This window comes from Diospyros lotus, chromosome 14 (genome assembly GCF_014633365.1).
Source record: "Diospyros lotus cultivar Yz01 chromosome 14, ASM1463336v1, whole genome shotgun sequence".
NCBI classification, from domain to species: Eukaryota; Viridiplantae; Streptophyta; class Magnoliopsida; order Ericales; family Ebenaceae; genus Diospyros; species Diospyros lotus.
Genome location: NC_068351.1, coordinates 8401714 through 8428259, shown reverse-complemented (window position 1 = coordinate 8428259; position 26546 = coordinate 8401714). Strand labels below are relative to the sequence as shown.

At 35.1% G+C, this 26546-nt stretch overlaps 1 protein-coding gene and 1 long non-coding RNA gene across 2 annotated transcripts in view; both read right to left on the bottom strand.

Moving 5' to 3' along the window:
* Window positions 1-3864: 3864 nt before the first annotated feature.
* On the bottom strand, window positions 3865-5129 carry LOC127790709 (uncharacterized). Its single transcript, XR_008020809.1, has 3 exons — window positions 5036-5129; window positions 4200-4220; window positions 3865-4051 (listed from the first exon to the last, which is right to left on the bottom strand). It is a non-coding gene; the product is annotated as an uncharacterized LOC127790709 (long non-coding RNA).
* Window positions 5130-5133: 4 nt separating this feature from the next.
* Window positions 5134-26546, bottom strand: part of LOC127790193 (uncharacterized) — a 69011-nt gene continuing 47598 nt past the window's right edge. Inside the window, exons 2-3 of the mRNA XM_052319492.1 lie at window positions 5361-5472; window positions 5134-5152 (exon numbers count right to left, since the gene is read on the bottom strand). Coding sequence (XP_052175452.1) covers window positions 5134-5152; window positions 5361-5472 — 131 coding nt within the window. The remainder of the gene's footprint in view (window positions 5153-5360; window positions 5473-26546) is intronic.

The window sequence follows — 26546 nt, the reverse complement described above, 5'->3', positions numbered from 1 at the left end:
TTTGTGAAAGACAATTGTATTTTATGCTAATTTTGTAGTTGGATACAACAATATGAAATATACAAGACTACAGGTCGCAAATACAAGTTAAACTTTATGTCAAAGACTACTATACTTGTAAATGCTATGGATGAAAGTTTTTCAATACAAAATTTTATCTTTAGATTATTTGTTGATATTTTGAGTGTAGTTAAACTTGACCAAAAGGAATTGTTTGATAAGTATAAAGTTGATTATGCAATTATTTATCCCCTTATAACTAACATTTTTTTATCAAATTTATTAAAGATATAATTAGAGAGATCGTTGGTAAAGGCAATGCTAAGTCTCGAGAATCTTGTGAAAGAACAAGCGAGAAAAATTGTGAAGTAAAAAAAATTAACTTTGTTGAAAAAAATTTATTATGATATCTCACTTTAACTTCACTATCACTTTAATTTCATCTGACCCAAGATTACCTTTTATGTTTCATTTGTTGTTCCAATGTAAATTATGTAATAGCTTTTATTTTTATTAGAATATTTATATATTATAAAAAATTATATAACATATTAGCAAAAGTAAACTTATGAGATTAGAATTGCATATGGCGAACTTATTATAATTCTAATATTTATATATTCATAATTAGATAACATATTAACAAATTAGTATTATCTTATAATCATAAATATACAATAATTGTTTTGTTATACATTGAACTTATATAAATATTATTGTGTTTAGTTTAAATTATCTTAATTTATTAAATATTTAAAAAAATTACTCTAAAAAAAATTTAAGAAACCAAATTAAGATTAAAATATTTGTTTAAATCACTTTCGTACTCAACATGTGCTTAATTGCTTAAAAAATGTGATAACTTATTTAATATGTTAATTCTTTTTTAGCACATTGAATGACGATATATTGAATTAAGAGTGTTCTTCATTAGCATATTAAATGACGGGTAATTAATTAAACTTAAATTTTAGTGAAAGGCTGAATATTAAAAGAAAAAAAAATTGTAATAATCTGTCTTACTAGCATTATTTAAAATATCAAATTTAATTTTTTATTTTTAAATTTATAAATTTATTATGATTACACATCTGGTTCCCACGAGTTTAACACTAGTTAGTATTTAAAATAGGAGGAGGAATGAAGTTGAAAAGCAATTATATGAGAAGAGGAGTAGACAAGCAGGAGTGGTGAGGGCAGAATGAATACTCACAAAGATTTATAAACGAATACGCGGACCCACTTTTGAAGGAAAGCGGCTTGCTGGCTAGCACATTCAATGCAGTTATTCCTTTCTCATCGTGCGCTCCTACAAGATGCGGAAACGATTCCACTATCTCCAAAGCCAGATCTCCAATCCATATCCACAACCCCACCTCATCTTAATTTGTTCTTATTATTAAGATGGGTCTTCAATTCATTTTCATTCTTAATTGTTTGATCACACAACTATTCTTCAAAACAAATGATTAACCACTTAATTAAATTTTTATTATCTTACCATAATATTCTGCAACCACGGCGGCGGGGAGAAGCAGAGAGCTGCCGTTGTTTCTCCTCGTGACATCGTTGTCCTTGCCTACTAGTTTCTGCTTCACAAAATCATACACATCTTTCTTCCCGGCTGCAACGGCAACGTAAAGCAGCGTCTCGCCCAAATTGTTGCGTGCCAAAGCCAAGCCTTCTTCCTTCTCCAACATGATTTTGACGACACTGAGGTGCCCAAACCTGGCGGCTTCGTGCAGCGCCGTGTTGCCCCTGATGTTTCCTTTCCTCAGCAGTTCGCTCGTTATCAGGCCCTCTTCGGAGAGTTCTTTGAAGGCGGATTCATCACCGTCGATGGCCAGAAAATGGAGAACTGTGTTGCCGTCGACGTCCATGTGCCCCAGATGGCCCCCTTGCGGGCGCCTCAAGTAGTCGACGAGGACTTGAGGTAAATGATCTTTCCTTCGATTTAACAATGCTCTGAAAGCGTCGTGGTGGCTACGATGGCGTCGACGGCGGTGGAGCTGGTTCTTGAGGCTGCCATTTGAGCCGTCTATACAGATGGATTCGGAGAACTGTCTTTAATTAGGGGTGTGTGCTTAACGGAGGACGGAACCGATCGAATGGAGTTAAGGAGGAGAATAAAGCCGGTGCCAATGTTACAACTTCCAAGTAAAGAATACGAGGAGTGAAAAGTGCCAGAGAGGAGAACCATATGGAAATGGATAATACTGCGGTTTGGGCCCGAGTGTTGTCAGATCCAAACACCACCAGTATCGTGTTAATTATACACTCCCTCTTTTGTTCAGACAGTCCTTGTTATTTATATTCCATTATAAAAAAATTTAAACTCTGCCTGTGTTGTTAGATGGACTCACCCCGTTAGGTTTCCTACTTCATTCATCTAATACCATGTTCCGGATACTGAACGAACAAGCAACATGAATGTGCGGTTCAAAATTTCTGTCTTCTCAAATGGATTAAAAGATTCTCACATCAACAACCCAAAACTTGGAAATGACGGTTTTGGGTTTGTCCTACGGAAGCAAATACCAATTGAAGGTCGGTCTTAATTAAGAGATCTCTCACACCATTCAGTAAAAGCAATTAAAAATTATAAAAAAAAGTGCAATGATTTTTCAAGAAATTAACGCTATCCAAGATAAAACTCAAAGGCCCATCAACAATGATGCAATTGGAAGATAGAATTTAGTATAATGAATAAGAAAATGAAAAGGCTTAGATGTATGCTACTTCTCGGCCAGCAAATGAAACAGAACAACAAAAAGCAAAATACAGATAATGAAAGGTCCGGTACACTACATCCACTGAAATAAAGATTAGGAAACCTATGGCTGGCCACATTGCTTTGTATGGGTTGACATTTATTTCGATGATAACGTAGGTCTCAGCACAAGCTGCAATTGTGAAGATGGTGGAGACAAATAGAGCAGCCAGAGAAACAAGGTATCTCACTGGCAAGGTCATGAAGAAGTCGTCATTGGTAAACCTCGACAACTGAATCAAAAGCATTTCAGTCAAAGCAATTAGAGCGCTAAATAGAGCTACCCCAGTGTACCACAAGAATGACAAAACTTGATCTTCTTTTTTGGTGCTAAAAAACTTTGGACGACCAAAACTTGCACTATTGTTATCGTCAACAAAACCTCCGGGGATGGTAAACAATGTTGCATAGTTGACAGTGCCAATAAGAGTAGCAACCAACATCAACCCATTGTTCATATCTTTGAGTGCCTTCTCAGCGTTTTCTCTTAAGCTGACATGATTTTCTTGAAACAGTTCAAATGCCGTCTTCCCATCAATGTTGCGGTGGTATTGGAAATTAGGGGGAGAATCATACCATATCCACTGCCAAAGAAAGAAAATAGTTAGCAACTCAATGGGTTTTTTTTTCCTTTGAATTCTACATAGTTGACTATCAAAATATAAAGTAAGCACATCATTTAGCTAAGTAATGTAATAGTCGTTGATTGAATCACATTGCATGTATTCAAGAAAATAATTTCTTAGCTAGGAACCTTAAACCAGCATACGTCCCATGCCATCTGGTTCATATGTCCAAGAACAATTCTAGGACACCTTCCTCGTTTTGTTGCAAGATGCAGAATGGTGTTTCCCTGGTTGTCAATTGCTGTTAGCATAACATCCTTGCGAACTTTTGTCTTCAAGTAGTCATATAGTCTTTTATCTTTCTTCTCCACTGCTATATGCAGTATGTTCTTTCCATTCTTGTCCACTGTATAGGCTGCATCTGGGAATTTTTCTAGTATTTCCTCTACCAACTCTTCAATGCTGTTTTCTACCGCCTGAAATAGCGGATTTTTCATTCTATTATTTTTGGGTGAATCAATTGTAGAATCCAAATTAGGCCGTTGTGGAGAAACTGAGTCATTCATTTTCCCATGATCTTTACATGGTTCCATTGTACTTTCACCGTAAGCGTAACGGCTCCAATCTTCTTCATCTCCAATAAATCTTTTGGCTAGCAATACTGCCAATGCGTGCTTTTGCTTTATATCATCTACTCCTCTAAGCAAATTGGAAACTACACAAACAAGAAATCAAAGATTCAAGGAATTAACATTGTGAACATAAATTCTTCAAAAAAAAAAACCAACAAAAAAAGGAAAACGAAAAGGTTTCTTGGTGAGTAATCTTAAGTAAAAGGAAAAAATTAAGCTAGAACAACCAACCTCTAAGCACTCTTCTGTACCCTGCAAGAACAATAGACTTAACAGTGTGAGAGTAAAGAGTTGATCCAAAAAATAAAGTATAAGAGTAGATTAAGAAAATAAATTAAGATGAGACCTACATTAAGCAAAGAAGAATGAGCAATTAACTCTCTTGAAGGCAAGAAGATACATCCAACGGCAAGTAAACGATTTTTTGGTCCTCGATCAAAAATTATTTCGTAATTTATTGATATTTGGGACCATTCAAGTTTTTTTTTCATATATTTTGAGATAATTTTTAATCCCATGTTCCTTCGATTAAAGGCGCACAAACATACAACTCACCACGGTTCTGCTCTAAGTTAATGCTTTGGATGTTTGAATAAAGTTGGTTAATGTTGGTGTAAAAATCAGTACGATTCACTTCAATTAAAAATATGTCGATAATGCTAAATGTATGGCTTTGAGATGTGTGCATTGGATATCTTAAAATAACTTTTATAATACAAAGAGGTCTATGTTTGAATACATTACAAAATATACTCAAAACGTTAAGTAAACAAGACACTCAAAGTCTTACAGATTTTTCGTGTAATAAAAAGTCTCAAAAAATATAAGTTTATGGGTGTAATGTTCACATTAAGAAGGATTTAGAAGTATAGAATAAATTCTCTCTTTTAACCAAATAAAAAGTCTATTTGGTAGAGTTGTTCTTACGGTTTTCAATCAAAGAAAAATTCTCTCTCAGCAAATCTTCTACAAATAGAAGTGAATCTATAAAGCTCTGCAGAGAATTTACATATATACTGTTACATGACAACAAAACCAAAATAAAGTTGACTAAGTAAAGCAAATACCCGATGTTAGTTTGGTTAGCCACAAAGACGTTTTTGGTTGTGGGATATCCGATTGATTTTGAGGAGGGTTTTCCGCATCTGCACTGGGCTTTGTTCTCTTATCCATTGGTGGAATGCCTGTGGTCAAGGTACAAAACATAAAAAAACGAAATCCGCAGACAAAACATATATATAACTAATGAAAAAGAAAACAAAACTATACATAATTAGAAAGCAACGCATGTCCATCAGCGTAGATTAATACTCACAAAGATAGATTAAACAGCAAATAACTTGTGCCGGGATGTAAGATTTACTTCCGAGATTTAGGAATGAATACGCTGACCCGCTTTTAAAGGAAAGAGGTTTGCTGGCTAGCAGATTCAATGCAGTTAATCCTTTCTCGTCTTGTGCTTGAGCAAGATATGGAAATGATTTCACTATCTCCAATGCTAGTCCTGCTCAACATGAGAAGACAAACCCCAAGTAAAATTATACTTTTTGGAATCTAGTGCTAAAGCTACAACTTGAGTGGTAAGAAGATGACACTTACTATAATATTCTCCGATGACGGCGGCGTGAAGGAGAGTGCAGCCGTCATTTCTCGTTGTCGTTACGTTGTCCTTGTTTAGTTTCCCCTTCATGAAATCGAACACATCTTTCTTCCCTGAAGCAACGGCAACGTAAAGCGGCGTCTCGCCCAAACTATTGCGTTCCAAAGCCAAGCCTGCATCCTTCTCCAACATGATTTCTACGACATTGCATCGCCCAAACCTCGCGGCTTCGTGCAAGGTCGTGTCGCCTCTCAAATTCCCGTTCTTCAGCATTTCGCTGGTCAACAGGCCGTCTTCAAAGAGTTGTTTGAAAGCCGATGCATTGCCGTCGATGGCCAGAAAATGGAGAATCGTGTTGCCGTGCACGTCGACATGAGCCAGACCGCCGCGTTGCCGCCTCATCAAGTAGTCGCGGAGGACTTGAAGTGAATCTTTCTTCCAATCTAACACTGCTCTAAAAGCTTTGTGATGGCTAACAATGGCAGCGGGGCTGATTCCTGTTCCTACCATTTTGGGATTCAGAGAAGTTGATTTTGGGATGTATGTGAAGTTTAGCTTCTTAATTAATTAAGGTAATCTCTCTTACGGAGGAATTAAGAATTAATGCTCTTTAATTACGCTTTAAGAAAATGACAGAAAATTGAAAGAACCGAGAAAGAGAATAAAGCGCGTTTGTGACTGGAAGTGAGTGCGCCATTATTAATTAATTAATGGTACATCCTCCCCAGTCTATCTCGTCTTCCATTATTAATTAATTAATGGAAGCGCCTATATCTATACTTTTGACATCTGAGGCTGATTCCTGCTCCTACCATTTTGGGATTCAGTGAAGTTGCTGGTTTAATTTTAGTATTTGGGAATGGGAAGTGCAAATTTGTACTTCTACCTACATTGGGCCGGTTTGTCCGACGCAGGCATGTGGGGTGGAGGGGTGGGGTTCACGTCCAGGCTTACGCCCCCTCTTATTTTATTTGCATTAAATAAATATTTTTTTATTTTATTTACATCAAACAAATATTATGCCGAATACGAGTAATAATATTTTTCATATGAAGCGCAGCTTCTTAATTAATTAAAGTAATTTCTTTTGCAGAAAAAAATTAAGTATTAAAAGCATCTTTAATGGAGTACCAAATTGGTGACCAGTGTTAGGCACAAACTCTAATCACCAAATTTGGTATTGAGTGAATAGCATAACATCAAATTTACTTTTTAATTTTATTTTCAATTTTGCCTCTTTTGCTATAACTTCAAAACAAATTATTCCATTTATATTCTTTATTATTTTTATTATATTTGTATAATTTGATTAATAATTAAAATATAAATTAAATTGTTATAAAAAATATATAGCGATGGAAATATTTTATTAAGATCTATAAAATGAGTATAATATTGAATATATTTTAAAATATTTAATATATTTTATAAATACCATGTTAAAAAAACATTTATGGGAAAATTAGTTGAAATATTAAGTGAAAAAAATATTTATGGGAAAAATAATTTGTTTGATTTAAAATATTAGTTGAAATAATGAGATGGATAAACAATTAGTTTGATAAAAGTTAGGTGAAAATAATTTATTAAAAAATTAGTTGGAAAATTAATTAGAATAACATATTTTATAAAAAAAATAAAAAATTTATGAGAGTAATTATTAATTTTTTATAAGATGTGACTAATTATTTTTATTAATATTATGTTAAGTTAAATAAATTAATTAATATTAATTAAATAATTATTTATAAAATATTCTTTAAAGATACGTTTTGTACCAAATTGGTTTTAGCACGTTGGAGAGTGAACACAAATTTGGTGGTGTTGAAAAATTTGGTGCAAACTACTATTTTGGAGATGCTCTAATGCTTTTTAATTACTCCTAAAAAAATGACAAAAAATTGAAAGAACCAAGAAAGAGAATAAAGCACCTTTGCAACTAAGTCTTATTGAAAAGAAAGAAAAATAAAATTATTTCTATATATTTGACATCTGATTGCTTGACTTGAGTTGACTTGTCTATCTGAATCATTCTCTTCTCAACAACCATCGCCCAACTCTTAGTTGCTTATATGTCGAGTCTTAGATGCTTGCTCGATTATATGTTCACACATTTTGCACATTGTATATTTTTGCTCTTTGATGGTTGTGTTTTTTTATGTATTGCTCTTGTGACTTATGTATTGAACACTTATTGTTAAGAATATCATCTTGATTGGTTGTCTTGTTTTATCTATAAATTGGCGTATACCTTGTATACAGGTATATAAATAATATTAAAATTAAAATACAGTTATAATTTAAACATATTATGTTGTAATAATTTTGTTTGTATTAAATGCTCTACAAAACTTAAATAAGAAATAAACATATAATATTACAAATCAAAATATAAGAGTAGGTAAAAAAAATATTAAAAACACTGAACAAAAAATAAAAATAAAAATTATTGTATACTTGTTAACGTTTTATAATAAAAAAATTAAATTAAATTAATAAACCATATCAGTAAGTGCTCTACAATTTGAACAAATTAAATTAAAAATTAAATATAAAACAATACATATCAGCCATCGCCGACCGCCATGGCCGAGGCCATCAACCGGGGGACCCCGATTTGGGGTCGGAGAACCTTGGGTTCTTGACCGTGAGTGGCGGGGAACCCTTGTGTTCTTGAACCTTGCGTTCCCTGACCATACGTGGTCAAGAATTCTTTGATTTTTATATTATTTTAATTTAAAAAAATATTTTACCTAAAATAAAAAATAGAATTAAAAAAAATAAATAAATTCTTTTTTAATATTAGCATCTTTAAGTAACTTAATATGATAGATAAACCAATTTCACATTTTTTTAAATATCAAAAATTCAACACCTAAAGATAAAAATATTAAATTTCGAATTAAGGTTTATACTTTGATATCATTATTTGAATAAAGTTTTATATTAAAAACAACATTTGATCATGAATGATTTAAAAAGGAGATTTTTATTTCTTTTGAAATTGAATCATCCATATCAAATTCTTATACATTAAAACTTACACTGTTGGTGTTTAGAATACTTAAAAATTAAGTATTAAATGCTTTTAAAATTAGAATATTTAGAATGATACTCTTTAAGAAAAATTAAAAAAAAAATTCATAGTCTATAATACTCTTTATTTTACAGTGGTCGAGTAGACACAAATTATAATTGTAATTTTATCTTATTAACAAACATACGTAAATAGATACAAATTATTAGTGTAATATTTCTAATTTTAAATATCGATTAAGGTAATTTTATCTAAAAATATTTTTACTTTCTATTAATGTTTTTAACTTCAAATATTTTATATAAAAATATTTTTCAAAAATATTTTATCTAAAAATATTTTAATAAGAAATAAAAATAAAAATAAAAAAAAACAATGGGAAGGGGCCCGACCCGCAAAACTCACCCATCAATAATTTACAAACAACACCAACCAATGGTTTAATCCAACCAAATCAATACTTATTCTACATTATCCCACATAATGTAAATAATTCAAAAATAATTATTTTACATCAACCAATCTAGAGGAAAAACCCAACAAATGCTCATACCCGCGTCACCTCTTTGGCTGCATTTCTTGCACCAAAACTCACCCATCAATAATGCCATTTCCCTTAATTTTCTCCTTTCTTTTTTCATATTTTATATTTTCTTTTCTTTCCTTATTTTCTTTTCTCCTTCCCATCTTCTTCTTACTCCTACTTCTCCTAAACGCACAGCCGAACCACCCACGCTAGCTGCCTCCGGCCTTCCCCGCTGCATTCGACCACCATCGCGGTTTCAGGACGTTGTCGCGCCTCCAACCACCTCACCCAACCGCTGCATCAGCTCTCCACCGCGAGCCCAGCTTGTCGTCCACTACTTCAGGCTCTATCGTTGGTCATTGGTCACCGTTCGGCCTTCAACTCTCTCTAGGTCTCAATTTTTCTCTCAATCTCTCTCTCCCCGATTCTCTCGCCCACTACTTGTTCTCTGTATATATATCTATATATTTGGCTATTGTGGGTGGGTGGGTGGATCTATGAGAGAAAGAGGGTTGGCCATTGTGGGTGGGTGGGTGGGTTTGTGTGAGAGAGAAATAGAGAGGGAGAGAGAGAGAGACAGTGAGTGAGGGTAATGGGTCGAGCGCTAGTGATAATGTGTCGAGATGAGGTGCAGCGAAGGGCAAAGGGAGGGGTGACAAAGGGGCTGGCGATGGTGTGGATGGGTGGGTCTGTGAGAGATAAGGATGGCAATTGCAACCGAAACCGTGGAGAACCGAATCGAAATCAAACCAGTCAATGCGGTTAAAAATCATTTGACTGGGTAATGGTTTGGTTTGGGGAAAAACCGAACACTGTTTCAATGGGTATGGTTTGGTTATGTTTTTCACTAAATCCAAACCAAAACCCGAACCGAAACCGAACCGAATATACATATATATAATATATATTTATTTATTTAATATATTATATATACACATAACATATATATATTGACTAATGCATTTTTTTACAAGTATTTTAACTAATGCATTACAAATATATAAAATATTTAACATTTATAAACTAATTAACAAATAAAAATAAAATCTTGTAATGCCCCGCTTTCCCGGGCGCGTTATAACTTGGGACAATTTCAGGACAATAAATTTTTTTCTTTCAAACACTAATGCTACACCACATCATTCTTCGAAATCGTCCCAGAATTCCCATTTATTTATCTCGAAAGGGAATCATTATACATATCAAATGCGGAAACAAAGATCGAAACCTGATATTTTAACATTAGTCATAAATAAATTATTACATCTTCAACATTCCTCAAAACGTTCAGAATCTAAAGTAGCAGAACTTAAATACAAGGGCTACGTTACATACATTTCATTTATCATACACTCTGTTAAGTGTCATTTCATGTCTCATTCATCATTTTATCTGCTACAATCTCCATCTGGAACGTTTGAATATTCCAGGGGCAAATCCCAAGTTAGATGATGAATCATCTAAGTAAAAGTACTGAAAACATATTTTGTGCATGAATGCAATGTCTTTCCTTGTAGGTGTCAACTACACCCCTCATGCTACCTACCATTTTTGCGGACACCTCTTTCGAAGCCGGGGTGTATGGGTGCACTCTTGGTAAAGCAGTGATGCCAGTTCGTACTCCCTACGGCCTTAATGCGAGTGATCAATGATATCAACGTGTATTTATGCATTTCATAGTCATGTCATGTATGCAGTCTACGTGATGGGTACATATCAGAGTATGTCAATATGATGAAAACATTTTCGATGAACATAATTCACTTACAAACCAAGCATTTTCCATAAAACTAACTTTAATTGGAAAGTACCACTTTCTCAAACTTATCGGGCTACCCCGATATCTGTGTCTTGCCTCGTGCATTGCCTCGATTTACGTGTCAATCTCAAAATTTTGACAAGTCACTTCAACTTAAGCCTCAAAGCATCCTAACCACCATAATTATTTAAATAAATATTAAAACCTATTTTTCCATAATTTCTGGCATTTTCTTTAATTTTCTTTCTATTTCTTCCTAATTTTCCTCAATAAATCCAAACTAAATATTTCTAAAATATTTTCTCAAATATTTCACTACGACAATTCATAAAATAATATTCTTGAATTTCTGAAAATTTCTAGAGAATTTTACTTACCTTGACTTAGTCTCTTCGACTTACTCGGTATGCGTGTCATATCTTTGAAACGCGTGCTCGGGCCGTTTTTCTAGCCAAAATCTCTAGAATATTACCGAATATAATTTCCTATTTTGTAGGAATTTTGGGGATTTCTTTTTTCTATTTTTCCTTTTCTTTTTTTTTTTCCTTTCTTTTTCTTTTCTTTTCCTCTTCTTCTTCTTTTTCTTTCTCTCCCTCTTCCCGCGCCTGCAACGAACCAGCCATGCGGCCGCCACCGCCCGCGTTACTTCCGGCCTACCGCCGCCCTCACCGCCTGCCACTGGCCTTCCCGGCCACTGCCGCTCCCGCCATGCTGCTACCTTGTTCCAGCAGCTTGCGGTCATGGTCGCCGATGCTGTGCGACCGGCTTTGGCCGCCTTTTGGTCACTCTGGCCGACACTCTAGCCTCCAATGAGCCTCCCGAGCTGCCTCACCTTGCTGGACGTCGCTGCTTCGCTTGATGGTCGCCGCTACCCCGTTCGGTTTTGCTGGGAGCTTGCGACCATGGCTATTGCAGCCCACCTCGGTTGCTTTCGGCTATCGTTGCAGCTATCTCGGGCCTCCAGCATCACCTCCATGCTTCTCCCTCGATCACCTAGTTGCTTGGTCGCTGCATTCGCCTTTCATCTTGCTGCAACTCTCGGCAATAGGCTTCCATTCGTGGCTGCCTTCTTCCTTTCCATTCCTTTCTTGCATTTGCTCTTCAAATGATCCCCTATTTATAGGAAACGCTCGGCCTCCCCTGACTGCCTGGCCACTCCTCGAGCCATCCCTCATTACGTGCAAATCTTAATTTTGCAGAGTTGAGATTGCAGAGGCGATGTGCAGGGCATGGCCTCCACGGACGCCCACATAAATACATTATATATATATAATTATATATATTATATTATAAAAATTATATTTTTAAATTCCATTTTAACCCTAAATTTATTGGAATAATTTCCTAATTGCAATAATATCCTCAAACACTGAATTAATTGGCATTACGATACCGAAAACACAAAATTAATAACTTGAAGTTTAGTTAAAAATGACGATTTTGCCCCAGTATCCTCACCGGGCTGACAATTTATCTCGAAACTACTGAATGGTTGATCCTTACGCAAAATCGGAGCCCCCCTAGGATTCCGTTAATTTTTCGAGAGCCTCCTACAATGATTCGGTTTTGCAGCCCTAAATGGCAGCTGCATTTTAGCTGTACCGAAACTGTTGTTGATCCAATTTCTTTCGATACCATAAATCCTATCTCGGAACGCTTATTGAAACCATATTATTTTCTTTAGACAATTTCACTCCGAGGCATTCCTTGCAGTTGATTCAGTACTTATAACTACTATCAAGCCAATTTTTTGATATTCTAAACTCATTAAAATTACGTGGCAACTTTATACAAACATGGGGTATTACAAACCTAATCTTAAATTATTTTATTTTTATCAATCAAATAATTATATCTAATAAGTTTGAAGTTAATTTGTAACTTTATGCAAGAAAAAGTTAACTTTATTAGAGTTTGTCTTTATTTGTTATAGAGTTATCAAAAATTTTTATGAATGCTATTTGCAAGAGTTTGTCTTTGTTTGTTGGTATGGATCAGACTAAAAAAATCATGATTAAAACTGAAACCGAACCGAAATTGAATAGTTTGGTTATGTTTTTTAATTTTTAAAACTAATGGGTAATGGTTTGGTTTTGATTTTAGTAGTTTAAGTTTGGTTTGGTTATATGGTTTCGGCAAAAACCGAAACAAAACCGAACTATTGTCAACCTTAGTGAGAGAGGGGGAGAAAGAAAGAGACAGGGAGTGAGGGAATGGGTGGGTGGGTTTGTGAGAGAGAGAAAAAGAAGGTAGATAGAGGGCAGTAAGAGTAGACGAGAAACCAAATTCATCTCAACCATTCATATACACTGAAATTCCTCTTAGCCATTGAAACTAAATGTATCTCTGATACATTTGAAATATTTTCAAAAATCATCTTGCCTTATTATATAGATATATTTATATATAATATATAATATATAATAAATATATATGATATGTAACAAAAATCAACGCCTCTCATCATTAAACAACTAAACCCCTACATATCCCCTCCCCACTCCGCTGTCACACTTTGTTGACACACATTTTTGTAACACCCTGTATTGAGCGATAGGAAGGTCCGGCACAACTTACCCTGATGGGCCTACGCGAACTTCCCAAGGGGGTCACCTATCCTTGGATTTCCTCAGGTCAAACACGCTTAACTTGGGAGTTCCTTGGCTGCATTCAGCTCAAAAGGTATTCAACTGGTATTGTTTCCTTTCTTACTTATTCTCAATGTATACTGCCATTTTCTGGGCTCTTAGGGTATTACACATATTGTGTCATCATCATGGGGCCCACAGATGTAGGTCAATTCTTAGCTTTTGCCCTTAAACGGCCAGGAGCCCCATCGCACTTATGAGCCCCTCAGTGGTCGCCCTCTGGGCGACCTGATGTAGGATTCATGCCCAGGGGCCAATCAGCCCCCTGGCCCCCCTAATGCAGCGGCGGGGGGGTGATGGGCAGTGCCCTCGAAGGGTTCCCATAGACGGCGCCAACTAAAACCCCACATGCCCTATCCCCACTTCGCTGTCACACTCTATATTGCACAGAAATGGAAATACAAAAACGGTATTTTTAAAAAAAGTTAGGAAACGAAAACGTGGGGTAAACTGTAATTTTAAAAAATATAGAGGTGTATGTGAAATTAATTTATAATTTATATTCTATAAATAATATTAAGTTATAATTTTGTAAACCCTAGAATTGCTTTTCTCTGCCCTGAGAGAGACCCACGCCACTTACCGTCAATGGCCGACTACCGCCGCTTCCTCTGTCTGCCACTGACGTCGCCTCTCTCGCCGTCAATGCGTCTGTTGTCCTCACCCTTGCCGTCGATCTCGCATCTCTCACAATCGACGCGTCTTTGCCATCATTGTTGCCTCTCTCGCCATCGACGAGTCTCTTGCCCTCACCCTCGCCTTCGATCTCACCTCTCTCACAGTCAACGCATCTAGCTCTACCACTGTCACTCGCCTCTCTCGCCATCGACGAGTCTCTTGCCCTCACCCTTGCTTCTCTCATAGTCGACACGTTTCTGCCACCGTCACTCACCTCTCACCCTCGCCGCCGCCATACACCATCTCTCGCCTCACCGCCGACCATTGCCGCACACTTTATATCTCGCCTCGCCGCTGACCACCGCCAGTGACCATTGTCTTCCTTGCTGCAGGTGACCTGCTGTATGTGATCGTTGTAATATCCTAGTATTTTGAGAATAATAATAATTAATTTTTATTTTTAACATCAATTAGAGATTATAATTGAAAAAAAATTAATGGGCTTAGAATTAGTGGTTAAGTTGGAAAAATAAAGATTAAATAAATAGGCTTAGAATTAGTGGGCTAAATTGAAAAAATAAAGACTAAGTAAATGGGCTTAGAGTTAGTGGGTTAAATTGAAAAAATAAAGACTAAGTAAATGGGTTTAGAGTTAGTGGGCTAAGTTGAAAAAAATAAAAGGCTAAGAAAATAGGCTAATTAGTATGCTAAGAAAATAGGTTTAAAATTAATGAATTAAATAAAAGAATAATCTATTTAGAAGAAGATTTAGTGAAAAATAATTAAGCTGACAAAATAATTAAAGATAGTGAGTGAAATAATTGAGAAATGTTAGAGACAAAGTAGAGTGTGGACAAATAATTAAAGATTACGAGTGAGATTTAGTGAAAAATAATTAAGAAAGATGATAAAATAATTAAAGATGGTGGGTGAAATAATTGAGAAATGTGAGAGACAAATTAAGGTGTGGACAAATAATCAAAAATAATGAGTGAAATAATTAAGAAATGTTGGAGACAAAATAGGGTGTGGACAAATAATTAAAGATTATGAGTGAGATTTAGTAAAAAATAATTAAGAAAGATGACAAAATAATTAAAGATGATGGGTGAAATAATTGAGAAATGTGGAAGAAAAATTAAGGTGTGAACAAATAATCAAGGATAATGAGTTAAATAATTAAGAAATATTGGAGACAAAGTAGGGTGTGGACAAATAATTAAAGATTATGAGTGAGATTTAGTGAAAAATAATTAAGAAAGATGATAAAATAATTAAAATTGATAAGTGAAATAATTGAGAAATATGGGAGACAAAGTAAGGTGTGGATAAATAATAAAAAATAATGGATGAAATAATTGAGAAATGTGAGAGACAAAGTAAGGTGTTGATAAATAATTAAAGATTTTTAGTGAGATTTAGTGAAAAATAATTAAGAAAGGTGACAAAATAATTAAAGACAGTGGGTTACTACAATTATGTTAAGCTTAATTCAACCTCCTATAAATAGATGAAACTTGAGAGTGAGAAAGAGATTTGAAAAAGAGAAAAAAAAATAGAGGGAGAGAGAGAAAAATATCAAAAAAAATCCTAGAAAAATCCTATAGGTTGGGTTTAGTAGTTTGTGTGAAAATTTGTGGTAGAAGGCATTATTGGATGTGCAAATCGAGACTTCGTCGCAATATAAAAGAATATCGAATCGCTCCGCGAGAAGGTGAGTTTGTTAGAACGGGAGGTGCTATGGCACACACTAAGAGGGGGGTGAATTGGCTATTTTAAAAATCTTGATAGGACTTGAAATCTTTTTGACCCAATTGAGGTTTTAGTGATTTAAAACATTAAACATATGAAATGACAAATATAAAGCTCAATGAATGTAAAAGCAGGAAGGATGAATGACACAAAGAATTTATAGTGGTTCGGCTTAAACCAAGCCTAATCCACTACCTTAGCTCCCACTAAGAATTTTAAACCAATTCACTAAAACCTCCTACTTACACAAGTAGACTCTCTAGCTACACAAGCTAGGAAATACAACCTCCTACTTAAACCAACTAGGCCCTCTAGCTACACAAGCTAGGAAATACAACAAGTATAACAAAGAGAGGATCTAAGAGATAAATCTCTTAGTTACAATGTCTCTAAAAAATGATACAAGGCTTGAAGTAAATAAATACAAGTGAGGATCAAAGCCTTGAAGAGAGAAAATATAACAGTGAAGGCGCAAATATTATAAGCTCGAGTAAAAATAATTTGAACTCTTTAGATCAACTCGTTCCCATCCATTAGTCTTCTCTTGATCATCCATGACTTGTATTTATAGGCTTCCCAAAAGATTGAAGAGAAATGTAGCCGTTTGTGACCGTTGGGATTGAAAAACTAGCCGTTGGAAGCTTTCTGCAAAACACATAGTCGACAGAAGAAAATGCATAGTTGACTATTTTTACAAATAAAACAAAACATAGTCGATAGACAAAAACACATAGTCGACAGATACATATGCATAGTCGACTATCGCAAAAATGTGAAGAAAATTTTGAATTTTATGAACAAAAATAGTCGACAGATGAAAAGTCATAGTCGACTATCCTTACTTGATAGTCGACAGATACAAAAATAGTCGACAAAAGCCTTAAATAGTTAACAGATCAAATCAGCATAGTCGACTATTTTCAGACATAGTCGATAGCACTAAACCACATAGTCGACTATCCACAAACATAGTCAACAGAACATAAACACATAGTCGACTATTCTTTTTATAAAAACTGAAACGATAAATGATAACATGAAAAAGAATATTTTGAATCATAAAATTCTTTAACATTGAAATCTCATAACTTTATTTCATCATCAAAATACAATTGTTTTTCATCATCAAAATTATATCAAATGTAAAACATCAGAGTTATCTTCAAAAATTTCTTGAAAAATTTCAAAAATATGAGAATGATATTTTAGAATTTTTGATGACGAAATTGGAAGAGAAATGCATGATTGGTATTTATTATGAATTTTTTAGGCAATAGATGCTTGAAAATCAAAGAGAAAATGAGAAATAAATAGAATATGGATTCTGAAAATTATGAGCAAATTTATGGGGCTTAGGAATATTGTTTTAGGAATTATTGTGAACAGAAATTGAGAAAATTTTATGAGAAACTATTTATTTCATAATCTGGAGGAAATAATAGAAGAAAATGAGAGAAATTAAGAAAATTAGAGAAAATTATAAATCTAATTTTCTTAAGTAATTATGATGCACAGGATACGTTAAGGTTCATAATTGAGTATGATTGGAAGTCCGACGCGAATTTTGAGGCAAAATTATGTTAGGGGCAAAGTTGTCTTTTTGTAAGGTAAGTGATACTATTCAACTGGATTTAATTTATAAAAATGGCTTGTAAGTGGTTCTACCAAAACCTAATTTTATGTAAATATTTTCATCATGTTATCATACCTTGATGTGAACATGTCATGTGGATTGCATTTACATGTATTGATGACAAAGTATGCATATGAGAATGATGAGATTCACAGTCATACGTTGCATGGGTTTGGGATTAGGTACTGGCTCCATTACTTTGCCAAGGGTGCACCCATACATCTCGGTTTGGTAGGGAGACTGAAAAAATGGTGGGTAATCTTAAGGTACAGTCGACCCAAACATGAGAGTTATGATGTTATGTGCATTGCATACATACATGAGCATTAAATGTTTTGTATCCTTACTTAGATAATTGATCATCTAACTTGGGCTTTGCCCCTAAAATATTCAAATGTTCCAGATGAAGATAGTAGCAGAAACGAGGATGAATGAGGAATGTAATGGCACTTAGCAAAGTGCATGATGAGTTGTATGATCAGTTGAACGTATGTTATGTTGTTCATGTATTTAAGTTCTGCTACTTCGAATTCTAAATGTTTGAGAAATGATGATGTAAAACCCTATTTAGGGTTAATGTTAGCTGAAAACTTATGATTAAATCATGTTGAGAAATTTATGTTCTCGTGATGTGAGAGCCGATTTTTTATTAACGTTATGATATTAGGTTCGATTCTAGTTTCCACATTTAATATTTATGATAATTCTCCTTGGAGATAAATGAATGAAAATTTTGGGATGTATAAGAGCAATGATATGATTTAGCAATAGTTAATATAAAAAAAAAAAATTATCCTAGAATTGTTTTGAGTTATAATGTGCTCGAAAAACGGGGCGTTACAATCGTGGTCACTGGAAACGCGTTTCTAATGTGAAACACGTTTCCCACATTTTTCTATAAATTGCGAAACCGCCCCGGAACATTTCGCAATTTACAAAAACGGCCAGAAAACAGTTTCGAGCCGTCTTCGCGTTTCTGAAACGAGAAACGGTTCAAAAATACCAAAACGACGCCTCCGAGTCGTTTCCCTGTTTCTTATGTCACACTTTACTGGTAGAAGTGTAGACTCCCCCATTTCAAATATTCTCACTTAAAATATTACTCCCAAAGTGTTTAGGGACGTCTTCGTGTTTCCGAAACAAGAAACGGTTCGAAAATGCCAAAACGACGCCTCCGAGCCATTTCCGTGCTTCATATGTCACACTTTACTGGTAAAAGTGTAGACTCCCTTATTTCAACTGTTCTCACTTAAAATACTACTCCCAAAGTATAGAATGAAAAAGTTTGGGATGTATCTTTGTTTTATCTATATTCTTGGGAAAAATATATATATTTAATCTTTCATTATTGTTTTCCTATGTAAGAAACAAATTTATTAGATGTTTGTATTTATTTTATCTAAATTGAGAAATATATTTCCATTTTTGATACGATTTCTCACTTAACTTAGGCCTTGTTTGATAGCCATTTATTTCTTGGGAAAAGGCATTTTTTCCACCTAAATTTCCACTTGTGTAGTGTTTGACAACCAAAATTTTCCAGGCAACTCATTTTTCAATTTCTTGTCACGTGATCGTTTTTTCCTTCAAATCATGTAAACCATTTTCCTTGGGGGAGGAGCTTTGATTTTCTAGGCAATTGGAAAATAGTGCCTATTGTGCTCCCGTCTTTATCCCTTTCAACTGAAAGCGAGAAAGGGACAAAGAGCGAACAAGAGAGAGGGCAAGCGAGAGAGAGAGAGAGAAGAAGAAGACAATGAGAGAGAGGGTGAGCAAGTGGGTCAGCGGCCAGTGGGTAAGCGGGGAGAGAGCTTTCCAAAAATATGTATATATATGTCTGTGTGCAAGGATGTGTATATATGTGTATGTGTGTATGTATGATTGTGTCTCTGTCTGTGTGTGATTTTGTGTACATGTCTGTGTGTGTGATTGTGTAAAAATTCACGCAAAAATTAGTAAATTTGGAAAACAAAAAATTTTTAATTTTATGATTTGATTTGATTGGAAAAATGATTTAGTTAATCTAAAATAAGTTATTATTTTGATTTTTTTAATACGATTCAGTATTTTTTAATACATTTTTATTATTGAATTCCATGAAAAATGTGTCATTTTTCATGCAAAATAATGCCTATCAAACACGAAATGCTAGAAAAATGACTAAATTCTATGAAAAATATTACCAATCAAACATCAAAAGATGGAAAATAATATCATTTTTCAAGTAAAAAATTATACCGATTAAACAGTTTAAACTTCCAATTTTCAGGAATTCATTTTCCCTGCAATTCAATTCTCTAGAATTTATTTTCTTTTTAATCAAATTCTACCCTTACAATCAAACGCACCCTTAAAGTTACTAATATAGTTTTCTTTCTATTCACTATTTGTTGATTAATTAAATGTCTAAAATCTTTTTGCACATAACACCAATGTCTCTCTTTCTCCACTTAAACACCATTTGTTACATTAATCTCTTTCAATATTGCAAATTCACCTAACTTTAGAATTGGAAATGTCAGTTTACTCTCAAATTATTTTCTTTTTCCTCAAGTATATATTTATATATAATATATAATAAATATATATTATAATATATTGCCTTATTATATAGATTTATATTGAATTCCCTCACACCCTTATACATATATATATATATATATATTAGAGATAACCCGTGTCTAAAAGCACGGTGCAACTAAAAAAAATCAAACATTGAATTTGAACGCAAAATAATCAAGCACCGAACTCAGATTCATACCCCTCCACCTCAAAGAGCAATGTCGTCTGCTGTTGCCCCACCATCGCCGCTCCCGATTCGCACCCGTCCTGTTGGTCGCCCCCACTCGTCGGCTCCCCGTCGTTGCACCACCGGACCAGATTCGCCATTGTGCTTGTCTCTTCATCTCCTCTGCCATCCCCCATTCTCTCTCTCTCTCTCTCTCTCTCCCCACACACACACTCTGTCTAAAACAACCCACCGCCCAAAGAGCACCATTCGCTGACCGTCGGTCCCCTCGCCCCGCCACCGCCGCAAGAACCGGCTTGTCGCCCCTTCCTCTATGCTCGCACCGCCTCATCCCCACCACCGCAGAGAGCACCACCATCGCCCCCCCTCACCCCGTCACTACCGCTAGCATCATTGGCTATTAATCGCCCCCCCAATTCGCACCCCTCTCTCTGCCATCGCCCCCCAGCCTTTCACCCTCACCTTTCAACCCCCCGCCGTTCGCACCGCCTGTTGTCACCCCCCGCAGGTTGCCCCTCCCACTGTCAGCATGGGTGGGTGGGTCTGAGAGAGAAAGAGGGGCAGTGAGAGAGAAGGCACGATGTAAATAATATTAAAATTAAATATTGCAAAAAAAATTGTAAATACTGAACAAAAAAACAAAAATTAAAGTTATTATATACTTATTAAGGTTTTATAATAAAAACATTACTAAATCTATATAATAAAACACAGTGCTCTAAATTTGAATAAATTAAATTAAAATTAAATATCAAACAATACATATCAGCCGCCGCCAACCATTGATATATATTTAAAATTCATCTCAGTTATTGATATATATTTAAAAAACAATAAGTGCCCTAAAGGCATGATGTAAATAATATTAAGATTAAAATATAGTTATAATTTATCCTTATTATGTTGTAATAATTTTATTTGTATTAAACGCTCTACAAAACTCAAATAAAAAACAAACATATAAGATTTATAATGTTCACTAATTTTGCAAATCAAAATATAAGAGCAAGTAAAAGAAATTGTAAACTAAACAACAGAAATTAAAGTTATTGTATACTTGTTAATATTTTATAATAAAAAAATTTACTAAATCTATATAATAAACCATATTAGTAAATGTTCTATAATTTGAACAAATTAAATTAAAAATTAAATATCAAACAATATATATCAGCTGCCACTAGCGTGCGACCATCAATTGAGGGGGGAGGGAACCCTGGTTCGGGGTCGAAGAGCCTTGGGTTCCCGATCGTGAGTAGTCGAGAACCCTTGTATTCCTGAACCTTGGGTTTCTTGATTATGCATGGTCGAGAACTCTTTGGTTTTTATTTTATTTTAATTTAAAAAAGATTTTATTGTGCCTAAAATAAAAAATAGAATTAATAAAATAAAAATATAATTAAAAAAATAAATGAATCCTTTTTGAATTTTTGTATCATTAAGTAATTCAATAGAATAGATTAACCAATTTTATATTTCTTTAAGTATCAAAGATTCAACATAAAAATATTAAATTTCAAATTAAGCTTTCTACTTTGATATCATTATTTGAATAAAATTTTACACTAAAAATAATATTTGATCATCAATGATTTAAAAAAGAGATTTTTTATTTCTTTTGGAATTGAATCATTTAAATTCTAAATGTCAAATTCTTATATATTAAAATTTACACTGTTGGTGTTTTTTTTTATTTAAAAACTTTCAAAAACTTACACTGTTGATATTTAGAATACTTAAAAATTAAGTATTAAAAATTAAATTTTAATAAAATTAAAATTTAAAAAATTGAAAAAGAGTCCCCGACCTTGTATATTATTTTTTTTTAAATTAAGTTTTTTAAAAAATAAAAATTTAAATAAATTTGGAATCCCCGACAGTCGCTGGTCGGGGGCTTCAAAGGCCTCTAACAGCAGCCATCTCCCACCGCTGCGAGTAGTGTTTGCTGTCCGTCGCCCCTTACTTCAAGCACCGTCTGTCGTGCCCTTCCCTCTACCACTTGCACTGCCTTTTGCCGTCTGTCGCCCTCTGTTGCGAGCACCGTCCGTTGTGCCCCTCTCTCTACCGTTTGCACTGCCTCGCTCGATCGCCCCTTCTATCAACCACAAACGATCGTCACCCCCCACCATCTCTTAGACCACATCACCCCTTTACCTGCCGCTTGCAACGCCTCCCCCCACCCACCATCGTTGCACCCGCTGGCCCCCCCACTCGCCGTTGTCCCTCATGCCCTTCCTCACCACCATCACACCCGTCAGTCCCTCACCCACCGTTGTCCCTCCTACCTTCCCTCACCGTCGTTGCACTTGTAGGCCGTCTCCACCCGTCGTCGACCCTCATTTCCATCTACCGTCGAGAAAGAGTGAAAGAGTGGGAGATATGGTATAACACAAAGAGAGAGAAAGAAAGAAGGGGCAGTGAGTGAGGGAGTGAGTGGGTAGGAACTTCATTCATCTCCGTCAATCTCAATCATTGATATATATTTAAAATTTATCTCATCAATTAAAATATCTCTCCCATACATTTTATATATTTTAAAAAAAATTTGTCTTAATATCTAGATAATAATTAATTAATTAATTGACAGTGGGTGTTAGCGCGCTGTCAAATTTTTCTATATATATAATATGATATTAATATTATATTATATATTATGGTAAAAGAAATGAAAGAAAAAGTGGGACAAATGGGCTACATGAAATTGGAGACAGATTGCAAATGAGGAGACATGCCTGGAGGGCCACGTCCATGCCTGCCGTGCAATATGTATAGATATATTATAAATTAATAAATGAAATAAAAGAGAAAGAATGGTGCGGACTTCAGCCATTTTGCCGTCCATGCCTGCCGTGCAATATGCATAGATATATTATAAATTAATAAAAGAAATAAAAGAGAAAGGACAGTGCGGACTTCAGCCATTTTATTCATTTCAATTTTGAATTGAATGCTAATGGCTTCCTTCATGCTAATGGGTTACTTCCGATTTCTTCTTTACCGCGTGCGCTGGGCATTTCTTCTCCGATTCAACCCTTGCTCTTGTGCGTCTTCTTCTTTTTCTCCTCTTCTTCTGTTCTTCCAGGTGCGCCGATCAGTATTTCCGCGATCTTCTTCTCTCAGCTTCCATTCTCCTTTTACAGTATTCCCGCCGAACATATATATATATATGTGTGTGTGATATATATATAGATGAGAGATGGTGGGGTTGGAGTGCTGCCAGCATAAGATTCTTGGAGAAGATTTAATGGAAGGTTACAGACAGCGAGCTTCTCGCCGTCAGAAATTATTCGGAAGAATGCAGACCGGAGACGGGGATGGGTGGGTGGGTGGGAGGGAGGGAGAGAGAGAGAGGGGGGGTTGGAGACGGGGATGGATGGGTGGGTGGGAGGGAGAGAGAAAAACAGAGGGAGAGAGACTTTGAGATGCTGCGTTGGGCGGGAAAATGTTTGATCTCAGCCATTAAAATGTTCAAAATAAATCTTAGCCATTAAAATGTCTACACATTTGAGACATTTCAAAAACAGTTGTGTTTTATTATATAGATGTATGCAAGAAGAGGGACGACCATGTCTGTCCGCGGCCATAGCTTCCTCGGACGACACCCCAGAATCGTGGGGTTTGGGGATGCCTAGGATGGCACCCTAGAATCGCGCAGTTCGAGGATGGCTAGCATCCCTGAATCGTGAGGTTCGGGGATGCTGAATGCTAGGGCTCGGGCCCTGGGCAGCCATGGCCGCCCTCTTCCTCTATTTTTCTATGTGCATATATATATTATATATATATATATCTGTGTTTGTGTGTATATATGTATTCGGGTGGGTTTGTGAGAGAGAGAAAGAGAGAGGTAGAGAGAGAGGTAGTGAGTGTTGGGCGGGAAGAAGAATAGAGAGGAAGTAAGAGAGAGAATGAGAGAGGGAGAGAGAGAGGCAGTGAGTGTTGGGCGGGAACTTAAATGTATATCAGTCATTGATAGATGTTCAAAATTAATCTCAACCATTCATATAAAATGTGTCTCTTGCTTTATTATATAGATTTTCTTTTGCCACACAAAAAATTAATGAACGGAGAAGAAAACGAAACCTGCCCCGCCCACGCATGCACTGCCTCACCTTACAAATATATATATATATATATCAAATATATATAATAAATCGAGAGAAAGGAAGAGCTTGATGCACTAGCTTGCTGCAAAATATATATCACATATATATGTATTCTCGGAACAAAGGAAGGAAGGAGACGGAACAGTGAGGCGCTGGAAAATCAGGAACACGCAGAGGCAGCAATGACTTTCCGAATAATCCAATGCGCCCAACGCACTTCATTGGAAATTTTGGATCTCCCTCGCGCACGCACAACATACTGGAATTAAAAGGGAGAGAAGAACGCGCGTTGCACTGGAAAATAAAGAAGGGAAAGTGAGAGTGGGAAACATGTGTGTCCCACGCACTAAAGAGAGAGAGACAGTGAGTGTTAGGCGGGAAGAAGAACAGAAAGGAAGTGGGTGGGTCTATGAGAGAGAGAGACAGCAAGTGTGGACAGTGAGAGAGAGACATGGTTTTGGGGGAAAAATATGTTAGGTATTTGATTTGAGGCATTGATAACATTCAAAACTCATCTCAGTCATAGAATCAAAATGATTACATTGCCTTATTTATCTCTTAACCACTAATATTTGGTTGTTTGTATTTTTAAGGACAAGTTATATTAAGAGAGAGTTTTGGTAGTATTTGTTGTTTTTTTCTTTTAAAAGGTGTCATTTCTTTTAAATTCTTTTTGAATCATGATAGAAAAGGGAGAAAAATTGATGCGTTGATAAGCTTTGTTATCATAAAAAAGGGAAAGATTATTGTTTTGCGTTTTGATATTACTCTTTGATATTATTTTTGTTGACGTTCGGAATTGGTCGACGATGATTCGTTGGCCCGTTCTGGTATGATGGATTCGAGAGGGAGAGAACATGATGCTTGGTTCAACGTCTCGACTCGCCGGCCCTTCCCTACAAAGTACTCCGATGCCCAAGTCAGGGAGCAAGCCAGTAAAAAATGTGCAAGGTATTTGTTTGTGGATCAAGAAAAACATACCTTGGCTCTCAAAAGAGCTAACTGATATATATCCCAGGACATGCCTTTCTGTCCCCCCTGTACGTATACAGATAATGGGATGGAATAGCCGACGTCGGCGAGGACGGCCATCCCGTGGCAAGGTGTCTACGAAACCCTCATTAATGTGGATGGGATCCGCCATTAATGAGGATGAGATCTGAGGTGAACGCGGGAAAACCCAGACGCGACTGTAATGATGTTGTAAAAGAGAGGCCAAAATGAGACTGGCGTGAGCCGAGAAAATGAGCTTGAATAATCTAGCTGGGGTGGCCCTTGGCCAAATGATACCGTTTTGAGTTGAACTATTATAAATCGCTTATATCATTTTTATATTTATCATTCATTTTTTTAATCTCTTTAAGCATCATTTTATACTCATTATCTTATTGTACTAAAACCTTATCAGTAAACAAAAAATTTTGAAGCTTAAACAAATTTTTTTAAACACCTAATTCACCTCTCTTGGGTGTGTGGTACCATTATTTACACAACCTCACAAATATAATATAATATAAGAGTATTCGTGGTACAAAATAAAAGTATCCATGGTATAATGGAGGAATATTCATACTATATAATTTAGTGGCATTTGTTATATAATGTAAGAATATTCATGATATATATAATGTAGAGTTATCTACGGAATAATATAAGATATTTATGGTATGAGATAGGGGTATTCATGATAAAATATATGAATATTTTCGATATAATATAGGGGTATTTATGGTATATTATTCAAAATTATTATAAAATTAAAAAATACTATAAAATTGTTATAAAATGGTAAAATTCTGTAAACGTAACCATCATAAAAAAATATAGTGTATATATATTATATTACAAATATATATACACACAAAATTATTGTATACAAATTCTTAACCCTAGATCGCAATCATGAACTTTGAAATGTGATTTTGAGTATAAATTAAAATGTTATCCAACAGTGCCAAGACTATATATTAGCCTTTTTGACCAATTTTAAAATACAATGATTGATTTAACACTCTAGACAAAGAGCAATGACTAATTTGGGACTTTACTTGAAGGATATTAATAAATATTTTAAATAATTTTCTCTTTTAAATATATATTATTTTTATTTTTAAAATAAACCATATTTTTTTTATAAGTAGAGTAACTTATCT